At 42.8% G+C, this 27,875-nt stretch overlaps 2 protein-coding genes across 2 annotated transcripts; both read right to left on the bottom strand.

Moving 5' to 3' along the window:
* Window positions 1-633: 633 nt before the first annotated feature.
* ube2z (ubiquitin-conjugating enzyme E2Z) lies at window positions 634-8,257 on the bottom strand. The gene is made up of 7 exons (XM_034113576.1): window positions 7,407-8,257; window positions 6,438-6,510; window positions 6,093-6,280; window positions 5,245-5,356; window positions 4,455-4,567; window positions 4,232-4,322; window positions 634-3,042 (listed from the first exon to the last, which is right to left on the bottom strand). The coding sequence occupies exons 1-7, from the start codon at window positions 7,841-7,843 to the stop codon at window positions 2,860-2,862; spliced, it is 1,197 nt and encodes a 398-aa protein (XP_033969467.1). The 5' UTR covers window positions 7,844-8,257; the 3' UTR covers window positions 634-2,859.
* Window positions 8,258-19,918: 11,661 nt separating this feature from the next.
* atp5mc1 (ATP synthase membrane subunit c locus 1) lies at window positions 19,919-27,002 on the bottom strand. Its single transcript, XM_034113577.1, has 5 exons — window positions 26,820-27,002; window positions 25,206-25,253; window positions 24,285-24,365; window positions 23,030-23,208; window positions 19,919-20,328 (listed from the first exon to the last, which is right to left on the bottom strand). Exons 2-5 carry the CDS (start codon window positions 25,242-25,244, stop codon window positions 20,214-20,216), a joined length of 414 nt encoding a protein of 137 aa, XP_033969468.1. The 5' UTR covers window positions 25,245-25,253; window positions 26,820-27,002; the 3' UTR covers window positions 19,919-20,213.
* Between the last annotated feature and the right edge of the window lie 873 nt (window positions 27,003-27,875).

Here is a 27,875-nt window from a genome sequence, read left to right on the forward strand (position 1 = left end):
TAAAGCTGTGTAAACATCAGATTAATTAAAATGCTTCAATCTGGCTACCATTGCGAAAGAGAATATCAAATACATTACACCAACATCTACTGTTGAAGTCTGAACATTAATATTACCCCTTACGTTATATCAACTTTATTCTTATATCTGAGCGGTCAATCATACATTTGATTCACTACCCTTTTTTACACTGAAACTTCAGGGTTGCAAAAGCACACCAACTGCACAACATACCTCAAGTGGTACCATATTCTTAACTAAGGCTGCACTAACCAATATTTGTAATACTAACAATCCTCTACACAGCATTGCATTGTCTCTCAGTTTATGTGGTTTTGGTTTGATTGCTAGTAATATAAGTCTCAGTGCTCACACTGGTTTTTCGTTGTAAAATGGCTGCATTCATGCCATACACAGCAGCAATCAGCCGACAGTTCGAGAAACTGGTAAACTCATTTACAGTTTAAGCATCAGATGTTTATTTTGTGGTGGAGACCAAAACTGGAGCTAAAACAGAATATTAGATTAACATCGGTATACAATACAAGTTGCATGTTTTACCTGGATTTAGTGCTCAAATGAGCTTCTTTGCATTGACATTGGCTGCTCAAGAAACAAAGACTGACACATGCATCAGGACTGAACAACATTTTATTCTGTACTTCACTTCCAGAACTTCTGTACAATACCAACGTTTTGCAGACCTGGAAAATATCACTTCTGCAGTAATCGGGCTCTTATGGAGCCACAGAGGAACCCTGCTATAAACACAACACAACACAACCAAACAGGGACATGACCTCTTCACTCCAGGAAGTGTGTTGCACTCAACATTTTGGCAGTCACATATATTCTGCTAGGAGCTGCTTCGCATAACCATTCTATAACATAATAAAACTAATTAAAAAAAGAAATGCCCTATATTAGTTATTCCATTCGAAGCAACCTAGCCTCTGCTAGGGGACCGGGGTTTGCTATCAGAAGGAATCGGCTCTTCTCTTCTTCAACACGACTGCACAGACACTGGAGGACAATGGAAGGCAGAAAGGAAACACTACAAGCACGAGTGATTCTTTTGTCCGGCCATGATGTGACTATGATTGAAATAGCTAGACTTAAAAATGAAATGTGTACTTTTTGGGGAAAAATACTTATTTTCATACATGAGCTAATTGGGGCTTTAGCCAGCAGCCAGTTAGCTTAGTTAAAAAAAACAGCTAGCCCAGTTAGCTTAGCTCAAAGACAAAAGCTACCCTTACTCTGTCCAAAATGTAACAAATATATGATAACATACCTTGTTTGTTTTATCTATAGGATATATAATGTGTTAATCCCTAAAATTGGAGGTGCTAGTAAATTGATGCCAAGCTAACTGTAGCCTCATAATGAACATACACACTCGAGTGGCATCAGTCTTAGCTAATGAATGTGAATATGCATATTTTCAAATATCTGAATCTTCCTTTAAAGGATAGATTTGTATTTGAAATGTTCACATCCTGTATGAAATCTGTCAAGAGTTATTGATGAATAAGTAACCCCCCCTCTCCATACTGCAGTGGAGAGATCACTTACTAGTGCACTGCAGATATGTTTTGCAAAGTTAACCTGAAGCTAATCTTTTGATGCTAGTGTTTTTTGTTTTATTATTCTCTACCTTCCACCGAGATGTTTCCCCACATGGAACCCCCCCGCCCCACCATGGCTCAGATGCATGCTGGTAAAGGACAGACATACCCACTGATTTGTGTCACTCACAGCTAAATTGGATTCAAACATTATATTTTCACAGCCATTATGAACATTAAATGAACATAAGGCATGCAAGCGTCACATTAAGAATATATCTGAACCTATCCTTTCGGAGTGTCTAACAAACTCTTGTTTTTTTTAAAGAACAGGTCTTGTTGTGATCAGACTGCAACAATGCTGTCAAAAGGTCCATTTCCTGTGTGGCTGCTGAGGGAAAACAAAACAAAGTGTTAGCTGAAAATGTATTGGCTAATCAGCCTTATTTCCCCCTTATGATAGGATAGTGAAACAAAACCAAATATTCACCAAGCCTGACATCTGGTGGTGAAAAGCATGCACCTGAACAATGACAAATTAATATTGTTATAAGAGTACAGGTTTCTATTGAACAAAAGCTACTTAGTCAACAAAATCAAAGTAAAATGAAATGGAAGTTAAAGCAGTAAGAAGCTGGACTGTCTGTATGGAAGCAACAAAGCTTCACCCTAAGCTACCGTCTTTTTGAACTCAAAGGTCTGTTTTTGCTTCCTTGATCTCAAAGGAGACCCTTTAAAGAGCAGCCTTTCACTGCTGCAGCGCACGCAGCACACTCAGGTCACCCCCCCCACCCCTGGTCCAGCTCCACAGGCCCAAACCTGCTTCCCCCCCAAAGTGAGCTTCTCCTCGCTGATCTCTATCAGACAGTCTTTCCTAGGTAAGGTATAAAGAACCCACAGGGATTGTGGTTTAAAGTGGAAAAATTGAGAGGTTTGAGTCATGAAACTAAACTTTTTTTTTTTCCTCCACAAGCAACAATGGCTGGTTCATCTCAACACCTATCAGGCATTTGGGCAGCCATCAAGTCAGGATATCAAAATGAAAGTGTCACAAACACACCGCTCCGGGCCACATTTACCAGCACTTTACGTGAATGGTATTCTTTTTTTTTTATATAATAACCAATTCTCCTCTTTCTAAATTCCAATGGTGAACCCTGGACTCAGTAAACTTAGACGTAGCATTCTCTTCTGTGATTTTGTTCCTCCCGTCCTCTTGTCTGTAGTTCTTGACCTGGCTTTGAGTCCAGCACTGTCCGGGTGGAGAGGGGGGGGTGGGGGTGGGGGTGGGTCAGGGCTGGGAGGAGCCCTGGCTGTCGGGGTCCGTCCCTGAGGAGCTGGTGTCAGAGTCCGAGGGCTCATCGTTGTGTTCCTCCTCCGCCAAGGTTTTCTCCCGTATCCGCCTGTGGGTGGCGCTGAGGCGGGCCAGCAGGCCCTGGTAGTCAAAGCGACCGCGCTTCTCCCCAAACGGGTCCTGGGGGGGGCAGGAAACACAGGTGAGACACAGGTGGGCGGATTTCTCACTCAGGAAAATAACTTTTTATCAGTGTTGTGATGTACCTAAGTAGACTTAAGTAGACTTACTTGGGTAGACTTACTTAGGTACTGTCCTTAAGTAACATTTTGAGAGACTTTTACTTTACATGAGTATTTTTAATTGTTTGCTACTTCATACTTCTCCTTCACTACAATTCAGAGGTAAATCCTATATTACATGTATGTTATACCTTTAGTTACTTCACAGATGTGGATGAATGATGTGAAATATAATCAAGTGTTAAATCAGACTTTAGTTCCACCTGGAGTAAATTCACAAGCTACCCTGCAGTATACAAAGTCATTCAAACTAGCTGCACCTTTACCAGCTTTGAGAACACTTTCATGATCAATCATTATAAAACATGTCATATATATTATTCTGAAATGGACCAATCTGCACAATGACTACTTTTACTTTTGGTACTTTAACTATATTTGATAATAATACTTTTGTACTTTTACTGTAACAGAGTATTCCTACACTCTAATAGTTGTACTTTTACTTAAGTAAATATCCAAGTACTTCTCCCACCTCTGGCCCAGGGATTTGTCCTGATGAGTTCACTACCCTCTGTTTACATCATGCAAAGATATTGTTATTTAAAAACATATCTGAATATTTATCTCAGGGGAAATTGGGTTTAGTGACAGTTGCTACATTTCAAAATAAAATAAATGAAAGAAATAATTAAAATATAGAATAACTTTTTTTTACGAATATGCACAAAATATCAAATAAAATGAAGGTATTTACAAAAATATAAGTTAACGTTAAGGGTCTAATAAAAGCTAGAGTAAAATAAAAAGGTCACAAATATTTGTATTAAATAAAATAATATGGCTGAATGGGCTTTGAGTCAAAGTCACACAATGTAGTGCAATATCCAAATCACAGTATGGGCAATATTTGGTAAAAGCAACAATTGTACAAAAATCATGTCATGATCATTTAAATAACTTTAAGTCTAACGTAACCATTTGTTTTTTCTAGATATTCAACATTGTTTTATACTAAAGGTGCATGGAAACGGCTAGGTCTTTTCCCCATGAGTATTCATCTCATGTTATCTAGAAATAGAAAATGAAATATGTAGTTGTAAATTGATAAAAATTAACATAGTCACCTGCATGTTCTGTCCCTGTAGATGCAGTCTCTCTTTGCAAACTCCCTCGTAGAAATCATAGTATTCCAGGAAGGACTTCTCCATCACGCTCCTAAAAAACACATGAACACCAATCAGCTGATAGAGGGGAGGAGAGAGGGGAGGAGAGGGGAGGAGAGGACAGGAGTGAAGAGAGGAAAAGGAGGAGAAGGAGAGTCAAATGAAACAATAGTGCAGTTCTTACCAAAGAGCATCAGGGCAGGGGACCTTCCCCTCCAGCATGTCGCACACCGCCACCCTCATGGTCTCATGGCGGATGCACTCGTTGTAGTTCTTACTGTCCCCTGGGTGACGCTCCTGAAAGACACACACACAAACAGACCAACAAATAAAACATTACAATGCAACCCTATATAGAGTGGCACACCGAGACGTACACCAATGCCAATAGTAAATGTGCTCCTCGGATGGTCCTGTCTCCACAATTGGAAAGTCGTTATTCCGACTTCGGTGTGTTCAGATTCGCTTTTAACTCAATAACCCCTTGGTCTTCTATTACTAGTCTAAATGCAAGCTTACAGAGTTTTAGGTTTCATTCTACCACATGAAATACGGCAGTATATACCCCACTGGTGAATGAATGCAGCTTTTATGAGTCTTAACAAAGGTGTTTGCTAACAATTGACTAAATGAGACTACTAAACCCCCTTACCCCCAAAACCATAACCCTGGTGACGTGAAGTGAGACTGTGATGAAGTTGGTTTAAAACCCAACGTTAGATTTTTACTTCTGGCGATTGCATTTATTCATTGAATTGGTGTTAATATGAGGAGATTATCCTGCTGAACAAAATGTGTAACTATCATAAACTTGTGTTTTCCACAGATCTTATTTTCTGCAATATTCCAAAATCCAATAGAAAAATGCCATTGCTTTTGGTCGAGCGAGCCCTTCCTAACTTCAGGGACGACCTACAAAATATGTCATCACTCCACCACTTGATTGCTAACAAATGCAGCATCATTTGCAGTACCTGTTCAAATCCAGGCTCATTGTGATAGGGGTTCTCCGTCATCAGAGACTGGATGGAGATGAGGACAGAGGAGATGCTCTGGGCTGGGCTCCATGCTGGGCCTGTCCATGTCCTACACACACAAATAATAACAGTAACACACTTATCGTTTGTCACTTTGACAAACCGTCCTTAATTCTCCTGTCGTATTCATTTCTCCCTCCTTTACTTTGGTGATCCTGGTCAAATTTGACCGGTCCGTTTAAACTGCTCTGACATTAACACAAATAATGTTAATCATTACATTACATGTTACTTATTAGACGCTTTTATCCAAAGCGACTTACATACTCAGTACTGTGGGCAATCCCCACAGGAGCAATTTTGGGTGAAGTGTCTCAGGGACACAACGACATGCTGACTGCAGTGGGGTTTGAACCTGTGCTCCCCTGATTCAAAGTTCAGCACACTAAGTTCAGTGCATTATCCCACTGAGCCACAGCCTCCCCGTAATCATCACCAAATGATATATAACACCCTTTTAAGCTGTAAACAATGTCTCAGAATACTGGTTTACATGAATAACTGCACTGAATATACAAAGAATAGACACTGTAAATATATTCCAAATATATATTGAGCCTACTATCTGATGGATGAACAGAATCTAGGATTACCCGTTCATTTCCTATGGAGGCCATTTTTGACCGGGAACATTGTAGGTGTAACAAAGTTGACTTAAACCACTCAGAATCCAATGAAAGTGGTGATTAGCAATTGTATATATTCAAATGCCTGCTGTGGATGATATCATAAGGTCTTGGATAAGAGACAAATGCAAAGTGTTTCAGGACTGAATCCTGACTCACCCCAGGATGCTGAGGCAGACCTTGCCATTGCGGTAGAAGTTGGGGTTGAAGCGGACAGTGTTGTGTCCGGTGGTGATGAGTTTGACCCGCGGTGGGTGGATGGGGTAGTCGGGGGGGCAGCGGAACAGGAAAAGGAAGAAGCCTCCCTCGTACGGTGTGTCGAACGGGCCTGTGATCAGAGCATGGATCTATAGGAAGTGGAATAAATAAGGGATATTTAGAGAGGTGTATAAAGGGAGAGAGAGATGCTGCAAACAACAAGACAACAACTGACTACATCCAGTTGTCTCTGATATACATCAAGGAAAAAAACACGGTTAATGTCCTGGGGCGCTGGTCTTTTACCTTTGTCATATCTTGAGGATCAGGGACGACAAACATCCCTGGTGGAGGTTCCTTGTAGATGGACATGATGTCTCTGCAGAGAGAGGGAGAGACGGATGATGTTACTGAAAGCTAAATGTTATGGGAGAAATGGAGAGAATCTAACAGAGATATCTACCCCTGGCCTGCCCACAACTTTGCTAAGATCATGGGGACTATTTATCGGGTAGGAAGTAGGTATAACAAACACTGTCCACAGAGGATTATCTGTAGCATCTGTGACACAGCCTGTGGAAACACAATACACTGTCAGTTGTACTTTTCCAATGCCCGAGGCATAGATAAAATGTCACACATACCATATGAGTAGGCAACAAACATCTAACATATACTGTATATACATCGCAGAACCACAGCAGAAGGTAAATCCAAATGCATCTTCTTGGCTAGCTTTTATAATGTGGGTGAACCAACCTGTTTGGTCACACAGGATGACAAGGATGTTGAACTCGTGATTTGGAAGCAATCAGAATCACAATCAGGTGTATTGCCAAGCAGGTTTACATATACAAGGAAGTTGTTTATTGTATAATGGTGCATTCAAAATGAGATTAATTCAGCTATAAACAAAGTAAATACAAAAGTGTATTCGAACTATTGCAAGAAAATATCACGAAAATTATAAGTTTGCAAGAAATATAAATATACAAAATAGAAAGAACAATAAGAATATGACAAATGAGTCTGAAAATAAAACGTCACTGTGACATACATCAATAAATAAAGTGTTTTTTTTTTTCATTTAATTGTGAATGATTGTATAAAACACTATAAATGTTTAGGTTTCATCTCAAGTCACAACAGGTTTCCACTGATGACAGCAACTTTATAGAAAACGTTCACTTTCGATTTTACCTCAACTCACTGACAATTTAGGCCTCAACTTACCTGATAACATACAACAGTGACATACAACAGAGTTTTTATTACCTCTTTATCCTCAGGATGCACTGCTGTGAAGCCTTCTCGTTGTCCCAGTCCGTGCTGAGGCTCGGGTCCCATGAAGTTGCGTGGATTTGGGACAGAAGGCCCGCTCCTGCCACCCCGCCAACCCCTAGCCCAACACCGGGGTGAGAGGAGGAGACGTGTAGGCTGGGATACACGGACACGACCGGTGGCGAGGAGAAAGCGGCTGGTGTCGCAGTAACAGCCGACATAGGTGCTACGAGAGCGGATAGGCCACTCTGCGCGGCCGCGGTGGGAGGAGGGGAGGCCGGGTTAGAGCTGGAGGGAGCACCGCTGGATGTCGGGTGTCCCCCCGGCAGAGAGTTAGCCAAAGTCGGCAGCATTGAAGCTTCACTGCTCTGTCCTGTAACGCCTAAGCCAAGGGCACCACCACTGGACTGCTCTCCAAAGCTGTCCGCCATGGCTCACAAAGCTATCAAGCTAAACCGTCGTTGTTAATTTATAATGCTAACTGTTAGCTGCATTGACAGATGAGGTGAAGTTACCGCTGCTTGTTGTTGTGTTCAGCGGGTTCAGAGTGCAGTGTAACGGAGCAGAGAAGAGCACACAGGCGAGGCCAGAAAACAAGGCTTTTCTTCCCACGACATGGTGGCTACTTATCGTTAGCTTAACGTTTTGTATTTCCCCCAGGCCTCCAAAAAGTATAAAGTTGTCCGCAAAATTACTTATTCCACCTTGCTCTGTCTTATGAAGGCGCTTTCTGTCCGGTTGTTATGAGTGTAAAGGAATATGAGGTCAGAATATTTGGTTTAGAACCACATCCCACTAACATAACGCAACTTCAGGAACTGCTTCCTCACCTGTCAAGCTGAGCGGACGTGATACAACACGTGACATCCGGTGGTACCTTCAAAGTAAAATGTCACTATGAATTGAGGTCGGACAGTCAATCACATCGGGTTAAAACGTTTATGTAGCCTACTACCAAAAGTAGCAAGTGAAAAACTAAAGTCTTTAATTATTAAACCAATATATATACTTTGATTAATGTTAATCATTTCCATATCATAAGGTCCAAGCACCAGACCTCCTGCAGCCATAAAGCATCACAGATGTTAAAATATATTTGGCTAAATATAACAAAACAGCATACCGGAGGTCGAAATGTCTTAGTAAAGAGCCCAAATAGCACCATTGTTGAACGTTTTCTATCTTATTACCTGGTAACTACATTGTGTGGTAAATTTGAAATCAGGTATCCCAACAAACTTAGACCCCATTTACACGGGAGCGCAAACGGACCGAATTCGTTATCAAAAAAGTATTCCGTTCACACGCATTCGGCTCATTTAACGTGTCCGTTCACATGAGACCACTGGAAACGCTGTGTAGTACATATGCCGGGCCTGTAAGTGGCGCTGTACTTCTGCCACAAAATACACCAAAAGCAGCGAAGAAGACCCCCGAGCATGGTTGCCATAGTTGCCCTTCTGTTTATGCCCCGCAGTAGATTTAGTAGAGGAACTAAGGCCCCTAAAAGTTGAGGTACCCCTACCCGAGGTAGAACAAAGCACAACCATGTTTTTTCATTACTTTAATATGTCTAGTTTATTAAAGATGGCGCCGGGTTGTCTGGCAGGCCGTCCAAGCCTCTCTGTTTTAGTACTAGTGTTTGTTCTGTGTCTGTTTTGCTCAGTGACAAAGACCATAGACTCTCTGTTAGTCTACAACTGACACAAGCTGCTTAAGATCAAGGAAAATGTGGGCTTTTTTGCGAAGTTTGGCCAGGGTGGACACACAAACTCCCCTCCCCCCTTCTATCGGATGTACCTGCACACCTACTGCAGGGCGGGCCCTCGTTACCCCGGAGACGCAGACGCCGAGGCACACGCAGTGGCCGGCTAGTCAGGGTGAAAGAGTGGCTAGCGTGGTCTCCTGAGCTGGCTCAGCACCCCCACCCTTTTCCCCCGGAATATGGACCTTGTTTTCGCCGCCTGGCCTCCCGACGCCCCCTCGCCATGGTCGGCACCTGGCTGGTACCTGTCGCTGACCCGACTCAAGAGCTGCATGTCCTGCGCCGCCAGTGGTCTCGCCTCTCCCCCCCTGATGGAGTGAACCACCGCAACCTTCGGTCGCTGGGCCGTGAAACTCACGCGACTGTTGCCCCGGTTCCAACCAAAGGCTCGCTGATAAATGCGAGATCGATCGCTAACAAAACGTTCATCATCCAGGACTTCTTCACGTCACATGCTGTGGATGTGCTTTTTATAATGGAAACCTGGATGTCTGCGGGTGAGTCTACTGCTTTTACAGAGCTATTGCCTCCGGACTGCAGTTTCATTAATTCTCCCCGGACCACGGGTCGTGGAGGAGGTATAGCAACTGTCTTTAGGAGCAGTTTATACTGCAAACCCATGCCGTCTATCTCATTCTCCTCCTTTGAACTGAGCCTGTTTGAGCTGGGACGGATTAATCCTGTGCTGTGTGCGGTGGTCTACCGACCGCCCAAATACAACAAATACGTTTTAAAGGAGTTCTCTGAACTATTGGCCGGTATCGTGACAAACTATGACAGCGTTTTAATTGTCGGGGATTTTAATGTGCATGTCTGTTGTATCTCTACCACTAGCTAAAGACTTTCTTGATATTGTAGATGCTTTTAACTTCATACAACATGTCTCTGGCCCCACGCAAGAGCATGGGCACACTTTAGACCTGGGCTGAAGTTTAATAGTCCATTTAGCTTAAGGCCCTGACACACCAGGCAGTCACCAGAGAACTCGCCGACACCCGACACCGACAGTTCCATCGACGAGTTCTCCTGCGTATTGGCCGTGTGTCGCACTGGAAATCACCGCAAAGACTTCAGCCGAGCACGTACGAACTGCGCATGCGTGAGTGGCAATAACTCTCCTTACCAGCAGGCGGCGGTAGTGTGTATTCGTCATTCAAAATAGGCAACAACCAGAAGACAGAGAAGAAGAACAGACTGATATAAACAAACAAATAGCATGTGCGTTCCATTTTCACTCTCGTCCATCGAAAACATGTTTTAGAATATAAAAATACATGAATGATGAAATGAGCACAGAAAGTGCAGACATACTATAAAATCACAGTTAATAGACCTGCATCTGATGATCGCAGTGTTCTGGCGGGTGTGTAGTTTATTGAGTCAGCAATGTAATAATGGCCACTTCTTGCTAAATTTACGATGAGATGAAAAACCGGACTTGACCAAACAAATCACGGAGCTCTCAGCAGAGGACAGCCGGGGACGCTCCCGCCGATATCAGAGATGTCCCTGCTATGTGTGGGAGGTAAGAGAGGACATTTAAGGGCTATGTTTGATGTCTTTAAGCATCACCTGCTGGTGTTTAGCTGCTGTCTTGTGCCTTAAATCGTTTGTTTACGTCCCTCACTTCCGTTTCGCTTCTCATTTGCTAGCTGAACAGCTGATCAGAGTGGTTTCTTGGCCCGATAGCTTGTGTCCGACACCCGGCCGATTCAACATGTTGAATCGGCCGGGTGTCGACCGTGAAAGGCCAAATAAGGCGTGTCACGGCCGAGGGTTCGGGACACACCAAATTGACTTTGGGCGACAAGGAACCCGTTGTCGCCAAACAACGCAAGACGGCCGATATCGGCCTGGTGTGTAGAGGCCTTTAAGAACCTTCCTAACGGAGTGAAATGACCCGGAAGTCCCTCAGTGGCAGCCATGATAAGTGCCGTTCGAATTCTCTAGATGATAGGAAAGGAGGTTTCAAACTTCCTTTATAACCTCCTTTAGCTTAGGAACCACTGGACCTCCCTCACCGAAAGGAGAGGAGAAAATGCTGCCCCACAATGCCTTGCAGCCGCAGCATTTGCCGTCACACAACAGTCGGCCGTTCACGGAAACAACCGATTATGACCGAGAAATGATATCATGAAAGTTACGGTGCTTATTAAGCATTTTAAAACGTATGTGGTAAGTTGCCAAAGTGCTTTGTTTAGAACGTTCATCAGTATTATAATCAAAAAGAGAAATATGAACGTTAGTTTTTACTGAAATGATTAAATAAAGTCAACATTTCACAGTCTTTACTGAGCTGTGTGGGGTTTGTTCAACTTTTAAAAGATGTTTGAATGGTGATATACACAGTGATAGATGTTAAGGACTAACGTTTATAATAAATACATCTGTATTGATTTTAAGATATTTTCATACAATCATACGTATTGGGATCATTTGTATTAATGTGGACCGGAGGGAGAGGGTGACGAGCATAAGTTTCACTTTCCTTTTTTATTTCAATTCCAACTTTGGTCATGAAGAATATGTTTCTCTGTTGTCCCCGTTCATAAAGCATAAAACAACAGCATCAGAGCACGGTGCAGAGTCTCTAGATGAGTTTACAGTAGTCCCTCGTTCTTATTAAACATCCATGTTGTAGTCCGCTGTACAGAAAACTGTAGTTTCCATAGTTTCCCCACAGCAGCAGACGCACATTTATGAGGTCCGCTGGTGCATCATAAACACGTCGGATAGTGAAAGTGCAGTCGGATTCTCTAAAGTACCGCAGTCTCTTCTCCTAAATCCTTTTGAATTCTCCTATCCACTATCCCTTAACCCTGTGACGTTTCACTCATAGGTCAAGGGATAGACGATAGGGTTAGACGTTAGGAGCTGATTTTTGGATTATCCGACCGCAACCCTAGTCTTATCCCATGGTCTGCCCATTTCAAATGTCAATGTGTGTGAGGCAGCTTTATCAGATCACCTGCCTGTGCTATTTGATTTGATTCTGCCCTGTCATAGTCTTAAATCATGCGCTCTTGTCCGTCACGGTCGTATGATGAAACCTTCCACTGCTGCTAGTTTCTCCCCTGCATTTGTAAATTAGCCCAGTCTGATACTATGTCCTCTGACTCCCTGGACACTGAGCAATTAACCTCAGCCTTTCTCTCTTCCTGCACTGGAGCTCTTGACATTGTTGCTCCCCTGAAACTCATGCACCCCAGAGCAAAATCTGAACCCTGGCTCAATGACGTCATTCGTGCTGCCAGGCGTGAGTGCCGGCAGGCTGAGCGCAGGTGGAAGAAGGACAAGCTTTATGTAACTCATGACATTTTAAAAGAGAGTTGGAGAAAGTATCAGAGCATTGTAAAGACTGAAAAGATGAGTTACTTTTCTGATATTATTTCTAGTAATTTAAACAAACCTTGTGTTCTTTTTAAAACCATTGATGCTATGTTAGTACCTGCCTGTCTCCTGGAATCTCTTCCGCTTGAGACTGTGCTGGGAGACGCAGCAAACCTTAGGGCAATGTCACGTATGTATGTGCCATCCTGGAGGAGTAAGACTGCCTTTGTAACCTCTGAAGGGTCCAGGTACCGCCTTATGCTAGCAGTATTGACACTGACCCTAGCCAAATGCAAAACTAGTGAGAAACAGTCAGAAAAGAAGAGGAGGGAAAGAATTTCAGTGGCCTCCTCCTCCTGGAAAAGCATTCCTGTCGTCTCATTGTTGCCCCTCTTGTGCACCGGTTGTTAATTTAATTAACGGCCCGTCCACACGGCGGCGTGCGTTGAAGCTTGCCGGCGGGGGGGGCTGAAACTCGACCAACAACCAATCACATGAATCTCCCGCCCCGGACACACAAGCACGCGGTTTGATTGGCTAGAGCTTGTACTGGCATATGATTCGATTGGCTGACGCTTCCACCGAAGCTTCAAAAGTTGAACATTGCTCAACTTTTGCAGCGAGCAACGCTTCTGAAGCTAAGCTTCACTCCCACAATGCAGTTCGGCGAAACGTGACGTCACCCCATTCAAAGTGAATGGGCAGAAGCGTTGAAGCTTGCTCAATTTTTTGGAATATGAGGAAAGCTTCAAAAGTTGAACATTGCTCAACTTTTGCAGCCTGAAACGCCAGCAAAGCTCCGCTCTGCTTCCCACAATGAAGTTCGGCGAAAAGTGACGTCACCCCATTCAAAGTGAATGGGCAGAAGCGTTGGAAGAAGCTTCCAACGCCGCTGTGTGGACGGGCCGTAACACCAAAGCAGCTTCAACGGATTAACAACCCCATCTTCTACTTAACTGTAGAACAATGTCCCAGAAGTTGAATTTACTTGCTATTCTCTGATTAAAAAGTGTTCCTTTAATTTTTTTGAGCAGTGTATTTGTATATGCTTGATATAGCCAATTGTTTTTATTCCAATCAAATCAGTCATAAAAAGATGACTATTCCAACATTCAAGATTAACATAGGTTCTCCAGAGAATACAATGAATAGAGTGATAGTCTTCAGACTTTCCCTTGTCCTTCATCCTGACATATCAAAACAGTATTTTATTTGATCATTTCAGCCAGTTGTATCTTTTTAACTCTTATTGTTAGAAAGGTCATAGCACAAAATGTTTGACCTTATGCATACATACGTACTTATGCATTCTCTATTGGCCCCTTCCGACATCAACAGCTATTCTGCTACCTTTACGGGCACTCTCTGGTCACTTGCATGACCGGGGGGGGGGGCTCGACGCTCGTGAACTGTCAACAGGAGGGCGGGGGGAGCCTCGCTGCGGGGAAGCAGTGTGTGGACTTGTCAGCGCAACTTACATGATGCTGAATTTAACAAACAAATTTAAATAATTGGTTTAAACGGCATAATAATAAGGACGGTCGTCCGTTCTGTGATTCTCCAGAACACACATGTTATGATATTAGGGTCATGCAGAGTGAGATGAGATCGCTGTCCCTTTAATGCCCCTTTCACACCGGCGCTTTTCCAGCTCCTGCTCGGAGCTGGAGCTGGAAAGCGCCGGTTTTTCCTGTTCACACCGCAGCGGCGCGGCGTCATAGCTCCGGAACGCGGTTCACTTCCAGCTCCAAAAAATTGTCAAGAGCTTCGGAGCTATGACGCGGCGTCGCTTACGTCTCTCTTACGTCGAGGCGTGCAGGAAACTAAACCCACCTCCCCTGAACATGGGTCGACTGAAGAGTCTCGTCATGCCTGCCTACAAGCAGTAGCGCTGAGCAAAGTGACTAGAAGGCAACCACACACTTATAAAAAAAAAAACACACTTTATAAAGTCAGGCAACACTAACCAGGCTTCATGTGATTCTGTTTATTTGTACCTTACTTTGACCATCCGTTCGCTGTTATTGATCATTGTGGAGAGCAGGCAGACGTTTTGTTTGTTATTATAGCAGCTATCGGATGGAATCAATACATGGGCTGCACAGGTTGTCATGTCCGACTATCACAAGTAGAATCATAATGAAAAATACGCCGGTAAAATGTGCCTGTAGAAAACGGCTTAGCAAGTAGTCAGTTTAGCTTCGGTTGCTATGCTAACATCACCCATGTTATAGCAGAGAAACTTTCATAACAGCGTTGTGATGCCAAACAGCGTCAATTCAGACTGACACACATTCACTTAAGGGGAACTGGGGATATGTATCAGCTGCTTGTGTGACAGTCAGACAGTGAATACTTTAGAGCCGTGTGAGCTAACCCGGAGCTAACGGAAGAATAAACTCCCGTGGAAGAGCAGCCAGCACTGCAGCGGTCGGTAAATGCCGCTGAAACACATTAATAAACAATGAACCACGGCACTCTGGAGAAAAGTATAAGGTTGGAGAAGTCGTTATTTAATTTAATCTGGCTTCGTATGATTAAAAGCAACACGATCATCGACCCGACGCAGTCCCCCCCCCGTTGTTGTTGTTGTTGTTGTGAGCTCCATTCGGGAGAAAATCAGCGATGTAAACAGTGACGTCATGACGCAGCAGCGGCAGCTGGGCGGTGTGAACAGAGCGGGAGCTGAAAAGGGAAACCGGAGCTGAACCAGAAAAGCTCTAGCTAGGAGCTAGAAAGGGAAAAGCGCTGGTGTGAAAGCCGCATAAGAGAGAGAGAGAGGGGTGTGGCGTGTGCATGTGTGTGTGTGGATGGTAGAGCGAGAGTGAGCGAGCGTGTGTATGTTTCTGGAAGTGAAACGAGGCAGCAGAAAAACAGAGGTCTGTCGTCTGTGAAACAGAAGCCCCTTTGTAGCATATTATTTCGATGAGAGATGAGCAGATCGCCACTGGGCTTTCAACTAAAGACACAGCCACGCAAAAACTCCTTATGGGTACAGCAATTTGTGAAGTGCTTTCCTCCGTGGTGAAACGATCAGCACTGCACCACGGAGGAAAGCGGTAGAAAGTCGCCTGGAGTTACGGCCCGTCCACACAGCGGCTTTGGAAAAAGCTTGCCGGCGGGCGTGTCTGAAGCTTGACCAACAACAAATCACATGAATCTCCCGCCCCTGAGACACAAGCAGCGGTTTGATTGGCTAGAGCTTGTACTGGCATATGATTTGATTGGCTGACGCTTCCACCGAAAGCTTCAGAAGCTTCAAAAGTTGAACATTGCTCAACCTTTGAAGCCTGAGATGACTGGAAAGCTCCGCTCTGCTTCCCACAATGCAGTTCGGCGAAAAGTGAGGCAAAGTGACGTCACCCCATTCAAAGTGAATGGGCAGAAGCGGTGGAAGATTTTTTTAACGCTGCTGTGTGGACGTACCGTTAAAGAGAGCGGGGCTGCGTTGCGTGCATGGCTTCCTTCTGCAGGTAACGGGGAGACGCGCCCTGGCGGTGGTCTCGTTCAGGATCCGAAAATACAATTTAAATATTTTGCACACTTATTCCACTTATTCCTAGTGTGCCACTGGTTACGGTGCCACGTGCCAATAGCCGCATTCACACCGGAGTACTTTTCACCGTACTTTTCACCGTACTTTTCGCGTTTTGTTCCGTTAGTACCACTTATGTCGCGTTCACACCAAAAAGAGCACTTAATCTCGGGAACTTTTACCCCCATTTTTAGTGCCTGCTGAGAGATCGTACTTTCCTGGGGGAAAAAAAGTGCCCCAGTTCTGATTGGCTGGGCGAATTGCAAACCACGCCCCGTACAACTCTGAAATGTTTTGTAGAGCTGCCATTTTATTATCCTGGCATTAGCATTATTAGCATTAGCATTCGCCCAGTGCACAAACGCAGAGAGACTAACTTATGGCAACACAAAATAAAACATGGGAGCGGTGGAGATGTGGAGATGAGGAGGTGTCGGCATTCTGGCGATTTACTCGGAAGGCTTCAGTAGAAGCTGCTGGGAGTCCCAGCAGCTTCTACTGAAGCCAGTCCCCAACTCCGGGGACTTCCGGCCGGGGACTCCGGGTGGCAGTATACGCCGTGAAGTTGTTTGCGGCCTGCCAGTAAACCCAAAGCAGAAGAAGACGAAGTGACGTCAGCGGCTCATTTGCGTAATCTTCCCTCAGGGAAAAGTACTCCGGTGTGAACGCGATCTGTACTAAATGCCCTGGGGTAATAAATGCCGGGGCACTGAGTGCCGGCACTAAATACGGCAAAGTACTTGGTGTGAACGCGTCTAATGGTGGCACGCGTGCCAGGGGTTGCCGACCCCTGCTCCACCTTAACCCTCAACACCGGAGCCCCTCAGGGCTGCCTGCTCAGCCCTCTCCCTTACTCTATGTTCACACACAACTGCATGGCCACACACAGCTCCAACACATTGACAAGTTTGCTGATGACAAGATGTCATCCACCGGGGCACCAATGGCAATGAGACGGCCAACAGAGAGGAGATCAGAGGCTTGACATCTTGGTGCCGTGACAACAACCTTCATCTCAACGTCAGCAAAACCAAGGAGCTTGATTGAGGACAGTGAGCTACAAGGAAAAAGATGCTCCACCATCAACCTCAATGGGACTACAAGGGAGAGATAAAACAGCTTCAGGTCCCTCTGGGTTCACTTTAGTCAGGACCTGACCCGGTCTCCCCACACAGATACGATTAAGTCAGCAAGACCAAGGCTCCTGTTCCTCTGCAGGGTGAGAATGTTCAACAGTTGTTGTACATACTACAATCCAAACAATCCAAAATGCTGATACAAAGGCGATCAAGAGAAGACAAACCTCCAACACCGGACACACAATCACGCAATCTTGCAGCTTTTAATTTGAATTGCATGATGTGACGCAAAGGTAGCAGAGTAGCTGTGGATGTGGGTAGGGGCACATAGAGCATGCATATGTACAAGGTAAAGAGATGTTGTAGTGCTACGACCCTTAGATAGAAAAATAATTGGCTAAACTTGCTGAATTGTACAAATAGCATACTGTTAAATGTGTGAGTTGTCATTATTAAGGACGCCGATAGCATGAAAAATATCACTATTCATTGTATTCTATGGAGCGTCTAGGTTCATCTTAAAAGTAGGAATTAGGCTAAATGTCATCCTTATATGACTGATTTGTATGGAATAACAACAATTGGTTATAACAAGTATATGCAAATACAGAGGGCCTCAGTGTATACATATACCCTCTATAATTACTTATTCATTGATGATTCTATTAATTATTAATCTTAGATTGTTCTAGTTAAAATGATGTGTAAGTTGGATGTGCTTGTCTTTAACCTTGGACAAGTGATGAAAGACTCAAAGATACTAAAATGAAGAGCTGTGGATGCCTTGAGGGGACCATAGAGGATGCTTCTGCTCAGGGTCCAAATGTTGTGCTATGGTCCTGCTAATATTTGTCGAAACAAGATGTTACTGGGTTTATGCAATAACATAAACTGGTTATGTTTAAGGAAAGATTGCGTTTCGGGTTCAAAAATGTTTTTGATATAGTTGTATACGGGACGATAACATGATGTAGTAAGGTACTAACAAGACAACATGTTAACTTTTGGTTTCACATTGAGGATAATTCATGTTTATTTGTCTGCATTATTTTGTGTTTTATTCCTTTTTTATTTTGAATGCATTATTTTTATTCCATACATTTACAGTAGGCTATATAACATTTAGGCTATACAACACACATACACATACAAAGGACCCCAGTGTATATATACATACTCTATATAACATATATCATTAATTTCAGATGAATCTTTGATTTATCCAATCTAATAATTGAAAATGTTTATTTAAATCATGTGAAAATATTATGCCAAGAGACCTGATAGCTCATGGGATATCTACAGTATTATTCAAAGATTATGTAAAAGCATATAATAATGATTATAATAAAAAACATTATTATATATAATATGTAGGTATAATATATGTTTTGATCTCTTAATCTATGCTTTGTGTCCTTCCCTTCACACAGGTACGCCCACAGGGCCCCATTCTGATGGCCATTTTGGCTGCTCTGGTTAGCTGTTAGAGGCTGGTGACAGCAGAGGGTGAAGTGAATAGTCAAAAAAACTATTTGTATGAAAAGTTAAGAGTCTCTGGTACATATAAATGACATTTTTGGATGATTGGACTCTTTAGTTTAAAAAAAAGCATAAACATACCTTTTGCATTTTAAATGTCCTATTCCATTTCCGCCTATGATTTATGTGTGTTTAAGTGTTAATATTACAAAGATGGTAAAAGGTATTGCTATAATCTTTGCTTTATTGTATGCATTACCTCTCTGTGAACCTTTAGGCCACATTTGGTGACATTCTGATAATTATTTCCAGAGATACATGGGATAAGGCCAACACGGGCCCCTTCAGAGGAGCCCACATTTTCACTAATTTCAGTTATGGGAAAGTCCCAAACATTAACCAAAAAAAATTATTTTGCAGTAAAATATTTGTATACAACAATCCATTTCATAAACTAGACATATTAAAGTAATGAAAAAACATGGTTGTGCTTTCTTCTACCTAGAGTAGGGGTAGCAACATGTAGTTCATATAATTCCGTTATCGTTTGTGGGGTCCGTTTCCGCAGTTCCGTTACGGCCACGTGTGAACAAACGGGCTATACGCGAGGGAAAAGTAGCAGATACAACCCGTTTCGTTCTCGTGTAAACACCGCCTTATTCTGTGCTTGCAGGCAGTGAAGGTCTAAACTAGGGATTTTCTCATGTGAGGTGATAAGACCAGCAATATATTTCATTATCACTGTCAAGACGTGCAAACTATTAAATAAACCTGTGACAATGTGGTAGTACCACTAATGAGGTAATTTGACTGGCCTTGTAGTGTAAATAGTTAAAGCCCCTATCATATGCTAGTAAACTTTCATGACTCCAAAAAGTTATTCATATCATACAGAAGGAAAAGCTTATCCTAACTGACAGTGAACTGGCTGAACAATCCACATCATAAGCAGCTGTTAATGACAACATGGAAGTACTTTTGAAAGTAGAACTGTTGTTCAATCACTTAACCCTTTACTAGATTTAACAGGGCATGTTGTTCATGATCATTTGGTTTGCTTTACAAGAACCTTGTTTTTTAAACCGCCTCAATTGGCTGATCATTATGTAGGCTATCCACCATTTGTGACAATTTTACAGAAAGGTAAAAAGGGAAACATTGATTCTACATGAGGACATTAACAGTTTGGACTGACAACCTATGATTTTTTTTATTATCAGAACCAAAGAAATTACATTTAAAATAACTGCCCGTTGTATTTTTCTCCGTTCATGTGAAACTGTTAATTTTCCTTAGCACTCAAAACAATACAATGTTTTAGTTATCCCAACCATTTATTTTGGACAGATTATTTCAACTGAAGTGAGGTTTTACATAAAACTTTTGAAAAACAAAAATAAGCGTAGGAACATAAAAATGTAGGATTGCAGGTTTTGTTTACTTCAGATGCGTGTGTGTTTTCTTTTATATTTTTCAGATTGGAATGGCCTATAGGCTCATTCAGATTTCCCGTTCTGGAAACCCCCCCCATCCGGATGGAAGGAAGGGAGGAAAGGAGACAGGGAAGGAGGGGTAGGTGAAGGGGTAGCTCCGAGGGTGTGGTTCCATGTTTACATGGCGAAGAGGATGAGGAACGCCACCATCAGACAGAAGAGACCCATAGCCTCAGACAGGGCGAAGCCCAGGATGGCATAGGAGAAGAGCTGCTGCTTCAGGGAGGGGTTCCTGTGGGCGGGGACAAAAAGGTGCACAGTTTAATATACAGCTAATCAAACGTCAATTTCAAAAAACAAAACAGATATTTGCTAATCAGTCTCTTGTGCTTAAACAAATCCATTTACATGTAAAGACATATTAGAATATCCCTTTTACCTTTCCTCAATTACAGAGAATGTTAGGTATTGCATCTGTGGCTGCTCGGCAAATAAATAGTGGGGTTTTTCTTCCCACATTTGGGTTTGATTGGCACTACTGCAGTTTCGACCTGTTTGTACTGTACTCTTGGTCCTTTCAGGTCATATCTTTTGAATTCATGCAGCTTAATGAGACTTATTTTTTGAGGACCAAAAAGGGCCTATAAATAAGAAAAAGCCTGTGGATAAAGTGGCCCGATAACCACCATTTCTATATATCCATATTTATAAGAGATTGACCCAAGACGATCCAGCAGCTGGGTATAGGATAATTGCCATGTACGTGTATTAGGGATGGGAATTTGAAAGCAAATGTATATTCGAATATTCGACCCCCCAAAAAACGGTTAACCGAAATGTACATATCCTATAAAAAAAAAATAAAATTGGGTGAACATTTTTTCAATAACTTTTGGAAATAAATAAATACATGTTCAAATAAGTATAGAAACAAAGTTGAATTTGTCAAATTCATTGAACTGGTGATCACAGTTTGACAGCTATAGGCCTACAGCTTTCATGTGCGGAGGCGATTCACAATCAGGCCAGCTGTAGAGAAGACCCTCTCAGCTGGAACGGAGGTTGCGGGTATAGCAAGGTATAGTATGTATATATATGTTTAATTTGGCATAGTTTGCACTCTACACCGCACTCACTAACCTGGTCGAAATATTTCCACACATTACTCCTTTTTGACGCCATGTCTGTTGTGTAGGACTCGTCTTAGAGTGTAAATAATTACCGGACTATGACTGGTAAAATATGTTGAATACCGGCAAAACTAAATCTCTCCTGTCAAAATGTCTATGTACTTTGCCGCCACACACGGTTGCCAAGCAGCGCTTATTGTTGTTTAGGCTGGCCACTCATGTGTCGCGAGTGTTGACAGGGGGCGGCGGAGCACGCTCATGATTTGGACATAAACGCGAGTGAAGTACCGGACGAGAGAGAGAGAGAGAGAGAGATCAGCACCTGCAGCTCTGCCCGCTGAGCGGAGCAAAACACACCTTTAGACGTCACCTAACACATTTAGCTATGGCACTGTCGTATACATTGAATTATTCAATTTGATGATATGTAATCAACTTAGGCATCCCTCCCAATTTATATTCATAACTCATATTCGAACACCTGAATAATTATTAGAATACCTGAATAATTTCGAATAATCGTTCTCATCCCTAACGTGTATATGTCCAATATATTCTTAATTCAACCATTAATCGCATTTCACCAAACATTTGAACTTAATTTTTTCTCATCTTTCATAATGTCAGTGTGCAAGATACATTTTCATGCAATCGATTAAATCCAGTGCAAAACTGAGCAGAAATGTACTTATCCATTTATGCTTTTTGCCTCTATGGCTTCCCTTTGTCACTTGTTCTAGCTCTGGGTAGCATGTGTATTTGACCAAGGAATCAATTATGGTTCATTACCTATCATTTGTTCCTAAGATTGTGTATGATCGGTTTTCAAGGACAGTAAATGAACTCCACCACAGACTATTCTGAGACTATTCTGTTATTATTGTGTTACCATGTGTTACCATGTTGGAACACAAAAAAAAAGTTGATACAAAATCTTGCGCAAACCAATAAGAAGGTTGGTAGTACTTTGGAAAAGTAAGTTCCAAGCCCAGTCAAATGTATTGCCATGATCTAATACAGTGGTTCTCAACTGGTCAGGCCAAGAGACCCACTTTTTCCTTTGTCAATAGATCGCGACCCGAAATTTCGAACCACTGAAATCTATTCAAAAACAAATTGTGCTGTAATATATACGCTTTGCAGCATACAATATTAATTAAAGTTAAGTACAGTGCATCCCTTATATCCCTTAACAGAACTAAAATATGGTTTTAAAAAAGGTTTAATGAGATGATGGAATCAAAGCTGAACTGTATAACATCAAAAGGCACACATGCTGAAAACCCAACCCCAGCAGGGGGTCTGGGGGGATTCTCCCCCAGGAGATTTTTAGAAATACTAACATATAAACTACGCATTCTGGTACACTCTAAGAAAATAAATAAATCTATTACTACCCGACATATTAAAATATTTTATGCCATTGTTTGTGTTTCACTTTGTTCTGAAGCTGAACTTGCTGCTCCTCACTGAGAGAAGAGCAAAGAGGAGATAGTCTGTGAGAATTACTTTAAATTGTGGGTAAGGGTAGATAGCCCCCATTGTTCTGTGACCTGTCAATCATGTTTCTTCACTCATGTCCGCGACCCAAAAGTGGGTCGCGACCCATCAGTTGAGAACCACTGATCTAATATCTAAAATGCATATTTCCAAGATCAAGAAGGAACTTTTGGTCTTTGAATGTTAAATGTCATCTTTAGTTTTTAATATTTGGACACACTTTTGACAGCCAGCATTATTGGTAGATAAAAAAAACCTAAATACAATTTCAGTGGATGCACAAGACTACTGATGGCCAGATGTTGACTGAGACTGCCCTATCAACACATCAAGGTGCGGTGAATAAAAGTATTGAAATGTTACCTTGCGTAGCCAATGATGAGGCTGCCGAACACTGTTCCGATTCCAGCTCCTGAGCCGGCCACACCCACTGTGGCGGCACCGGCACCGATGAACTTGGCGGCGGTGTCGATGTCCCGGGAGACGGCGCTGGTCTGGAAGGAGCGGCTCAGGACTGCAGACTGGCTGACGGGCAGCAGGGTCTGAGGACAGAGAGGACAAACTCCTTCAGGACACACACCAGTGTTTCCCCTACCATTGTCTTGGAGGGGCCCCGCCAACGGAGCCCCGCGCCCCCCCTGAAATTAAAAATGTTCTACCAAATTGCAACTTGCAACTAATCTATATCTACTGTCACTCTTAACATTGAACATGTGCTCTTTTATTAAATAAACACTTTCATTTTAAGTTATGAGTTTAGTGTTTTTGACCCTAAGAAACACTGATGCACTAATCAATAACAATAATCCACAGCTCCTCACACACAGCCTTATCTTTTCTCAGGCTGTGAGTGTGTGTGCTCAGGCTGAGTTCCGCGGTGTCTCGCAGACCCCACGCAGCAACCGGGAAACGACACCAGTAATCCAGCTCACACTGTCCGCTCCTCGCAGCAGCGAGCCCTGCAACGTCCCGCCAACACGGCACCCAGACCCCACGCAGCATTCTCATCTGTTTGTCCTTACTGGTGTCATTTTCTGGTTGCCAACGCCATTGTAACACATAATCACTGATGTTCCGCTGTAACTGATGGACTCATCAGAACAGAGTGGGCGAGCTGACCAATCAGAGCACAGTGGGCTCATAGGGAGGGGGGGCAGGAGCTCCAACAAGCCGTGTAGGACAGAGAGTGAATACACATACTATACAGAGATGCTGTATGAGAAACCAATGTGATTTGGAACATTGAACAATGTTAATCTATTCTAGTAGACCTCAACAATGGAATTATGATCAGTAGAAATGGCCATGACATGGGACCTTTAACACACTACATTTGTGTTCATAAATGTTATTTAGAGATCTTTATCCAAAATCTGTAATATTCAGTCTTTTCTCAGTTATCTCAGACTGATGTGGGTGAAATGACGAAACTACAGGTTATAAAGTTATTTGTAAAAATGATAATCTATCCAAGTGTATATCCGCATTACAATAAGTGGGATACAGTGCTATATTTGTTATTAATGTCCATCCCCATCCCAGTACTTGGCTCAGTGTTGACAAGACCTAGCCATTCAAAGACATCCGAGTGCAAAGGGGGGGGGGGGGGGGAACTGACCTGCTGCTCAACTGAGGCTTCAGTTCTGTTGAAGAGGGAGACTGAGGCCGGCCGGGCAAGGATTCTGGACCCCCCACGCAGCTAGAGACAGACAAACATTTTCAATTACAAAATATTAAAACTTTACACATTGAAGTTAAACTAAAAGACTTGCATTCAATTGTTATTTTTAGAATAGGATCAGCGGCTATGTAAGGTATAAAATGGGCATAAACACTGCAATCCTTCTGGCATGAAGTAAAGACTTAAACATCCATAACACTGGATCCTGTCAAAAATAATGAACAGCAGAATTTAAAAGCAAATTTATAAAATGATACGTTTAACACGTGTTCAAGTTACAGGTCAAAGTAAAACAGATGAACCCAGCTACACAGTGATTCCATAGTGGTTGCTCAATCTGAAGAGATTTTGTTATACTGTTCTACCATGGCATCTATCCCATAATCTTTCTGGTTATCATTTCATCACTGCAGGCAATTGTGCAAAGCATTAAGCAAAACAGATGTAGTGTTTATTTCCCATTAATAACATTTCAGAATGAATGTCCATAATGATCACCCATAGAACTACATTAAGGTGCCCAACTGCACTGCAGTGATTTTCAGAGGGTCCTTTGACCTCCACAGCACCTCCATGACTGAGATGCCCTACATGCTGCAGGGTCGGCTGACAGCCACCAGCTGGGCAACTGACATACAGACAACTGACAAAACATGGCTGTGATTCATAACTACTGTGTCCTTGAACACAACAAAGGATGCCAAAAGTTAATACAGACATGACACTGAAATGAAACCTTGTGGGTTCCGTGGGTTGGTTTAAATGCATCCACAATACAGTTTAAAGCTTTACAACTAATGTTCCCATCACAACATGTATTGAGAACATGATTCTGGAAAGGTGTAAAAGATGACTTACCACAGCTGGAGAAGTGACGAACTTGGCGCAGGCGTACATGGCTGGAAGCTGGAGAGAAAAGTAACAGTATAAGAACATTAAGACAGTTTGAAGAATGAAACTATTCAATTAAAGTCATTTTAATTACATTTGTTTGAATCAAAATACAAGCATTTTCTGCTCTCCCTTTATATTAAGTGTTTTTTTAGATAATTCCTTTCATTTGGAGTTTGACCTTTTTATTCTTCACTGAATGTGTTGCTATTTTATTTATGTAGTCACTTCTAAATTAATCAAGTAGTAGATACTTGTTAAAGCTGTTTAGCAATCATATGTTGCACTTTCAAGATCATCAATACTGTTCACACCACCAACAGCTGCCAGACAGGTGTTACAACTATATACACATTGCAGGTGCTTAAACAATGAGTCCCAAGGACAAATTGAATTCTTGTTCATCAGGGGACACTTAATGTTTGAAATTGTGCAGCCTTGCTAAATGAACAGGGTTCAGAAGGAGGCTGCTGCTCTGTGCCATTGATGTTTCTTCTGACCTGCAGCTAAACAAAGAAGCTACCTTATGTTCACAGCTCAGGGTCAAAGGAGAAACACTCATCCAAGTAGTTCTCCTATGTCTTCCATGTGAAATAAAGCAGTTCCTGGCTAAATCAGACACAATCCACAGAAGGGATATAGAGTATGCAAAAGGACAAGTCAAGCAACAAGTTGATCCAGAAGAAACAGGTCTGTTGCTCCTGTCCAGCTCAGACAGAGGGTTAATCCAATTGCACAGACTACTGCAAGGATCAACTCTAAATAAACCGCTAAATGTGCACACATGCTGCACAATGAATGGCTTTAACACTCCCACTTTTAGACGCCATTAGATGAAACCTCGAGGAAGTTGTGAGGCAAAGTGAAAAAGGATTTGTGGAAACACTAATATATATTTCACAATAAGGCAGTGCAATAAGGCAGGTTAACTCGCATTGTTATGACCCCTGCTTAGCCCTTGGTTTGGTTGTAGAGCAGTGGAAGTGGAGGAGCTAAGCTAAGTTGCTAAGCTAACCAGTTCTGCAGACTTGAAGGTCAAAAATGAGCCACATACGGTCACATTGGGCCAGGACAACCGAGGTTCAACCCCTGCTGTAATGAAACGTAACCGTGCTGTAGTGCATTGGCAACGGGAGATGTGACTCCACAAGTCTCAGACAGGGATGTCCTTGTAGCAGCGGAGTGATTCGGAGCTCGGTAGGCCCAAAGTGTCAGACATTTTACATTCAAGCCCCTGTCAACGAAGCCTGCTCGCGCTGTTCTGTGTGACCCGCGACTTGCACCAGCAGTAACGTCGCATCTGACACATGGACTGGGCAAAACCCAATTCTTGTGTCACTATGGCTCCATTACATGTCACATAGGTGACTGAAGAGCACACATGACTATAGCTTCAGAGCTCATTCCCACAACCAAGTCATTGAATGGCCGACGTAGCTTGCTAGCTACCAAATGTTAGCAATGACAGCTAGCTTTCCAAACGATTCCTTACGACTCGCACGGTCGATTTTTAATGCCAGAAGCAGATGCATTAACAACACGGACTAAAGTTAGAACATATGAAGTGTAGGCATATCTTACCGGTTTGCTACGGCTTTCGGAGGGTCCGGGATAATCTGCTCGAGCACACAGCGGCAGTCAATGAATGTAGGAGAGGAAAGAGTGTCACCTTGTTATTTATAAGCTCACCGTCTACGTCCTAAACGCTCATTGGTCAGAGAGAACCCTCCTTCGTTCATCATTCGCTCATCATCATGTGACAACTTTCTGTCTAGCCTATGGGGTAGAGCTTTATTGAACTACCGTGTTTATGACTGGCAGGGAGGTTTCCTAGGGCGGGACTAATGATCTTTCATTAATTTAATTGGACAGGATTGCCGGGAATGACGAATTTAGAAGCAACCTTTCAGAGCACATCCAGTGTCCTATGTACCTATTGGTTAGTCTATGTTAAGTCCCGCCTTAAAAAAAAGGAACTCTCTAATAATAGTTCCCACAATAATCCGTAGGCTCATCTCAATTGAATATTTCACCTCCTCCTTTCCCTCACTCGCGTCCCTTCCTTGCGTTTTAGCTCCGCCTCCGTAAAATGCGAGCGAGAGACACGAGGAGGAGACGCGAGGACCATGGCTGCGTTTCACTTCGGTTAAATGGATTCCTTGCGTCCCTCACTTGCGTCGTTTCCCTGCGACTAGTCCCTCCCACCAAGGAAGCATGGAGAGACGCAAGGAAACCACGAGAAGCAGGGAAATGAGTTTTAAGAGCAATGGGACGTCGTTTCCTCCGGAGCGTCACGTGAAGCGACGTCCGTTTGTGATGACGCTGCACAGCTGATCGTCTGACAGCAGCTCTGTCCCCGTTGTTTTCACAAACACCCCCGCCTCTGTTAGTATACATTTACTGACACAAACATTTGTATCATTTGTTGTAGACCCAAATAAATAAAATCAAATAAGAACTCATTCTCAAAAAAGATAAACGCCATTCTTAAAATGTATAAACGAACAATAGTTTGATTAATATTGATTAGAGTGCACAATAGAAATAAAATAATTGAGAGAAGAAAAAGAGATATGTTGTCTATCAAAACCCAGTTAGATTAACATTCATTGGATTGCACACTTTGTTTGTTTGTGT

Source organism: Trematomus bernacchii, unplaced genomic scaffold, assembly GCF_902827165.1.
Source record: "Trematomus bernacchii unplaced genomic scaffold, fTreBer1.1, whole genome shotgun sequence".
Lineage (NCBI taxonomy): Eukaryota > Metazoa > Chordata > Actinopteri > Perciformes > Nototheniidae > Trematomus > Trematomus bernacchii.

Bases quoted from the DNA above. Each gene is read 5' to 3' on its own strand.
- atp5mc1 (XM_034113577.1), bottom strand. From the start codon at position 25,244: ATGTACGCCTGCGCCAAGTTCGTCACTTCTCCAGCTGTG. The intron at 23,209-24,284 runs GTCAGTTCCCCC...CTCTGTCCTCAG, and splicing joins AAGCCTCAGTTGAGCAGCAG to ACCCTGCTGCCCGTCAGCCA. The intron at 20,329-23,029 runs GTAACATTTCAA...CCCCGCCCACAG, and splicing joins CTCATCATTGGCTACGCAAG to GAACCCCTCCCTGAAGCAGC.
- ube2z (XM_034113576.1), bottom strand. From the start codon at position 7,843: ATGGCGGACAGCTTTGGAGAGCAGTCCAGTGGTGGTGCCCTTGGCTTA. The intron at 6,281-6,437 runs GTAAAAGACCAG...CACTTCCTATAG, and splicing joins ATCCTCAAGATATGACAAAG to ATCCATGCTCTGATCACAGG. The intron at 4,323-4,454 runs GTAAGAACTGCA...TGTGTTTTTTAG, and splicing joins CCCTGCCCTGATGCTCTTTG to GAGCGTGATGGAGAAGTCCT.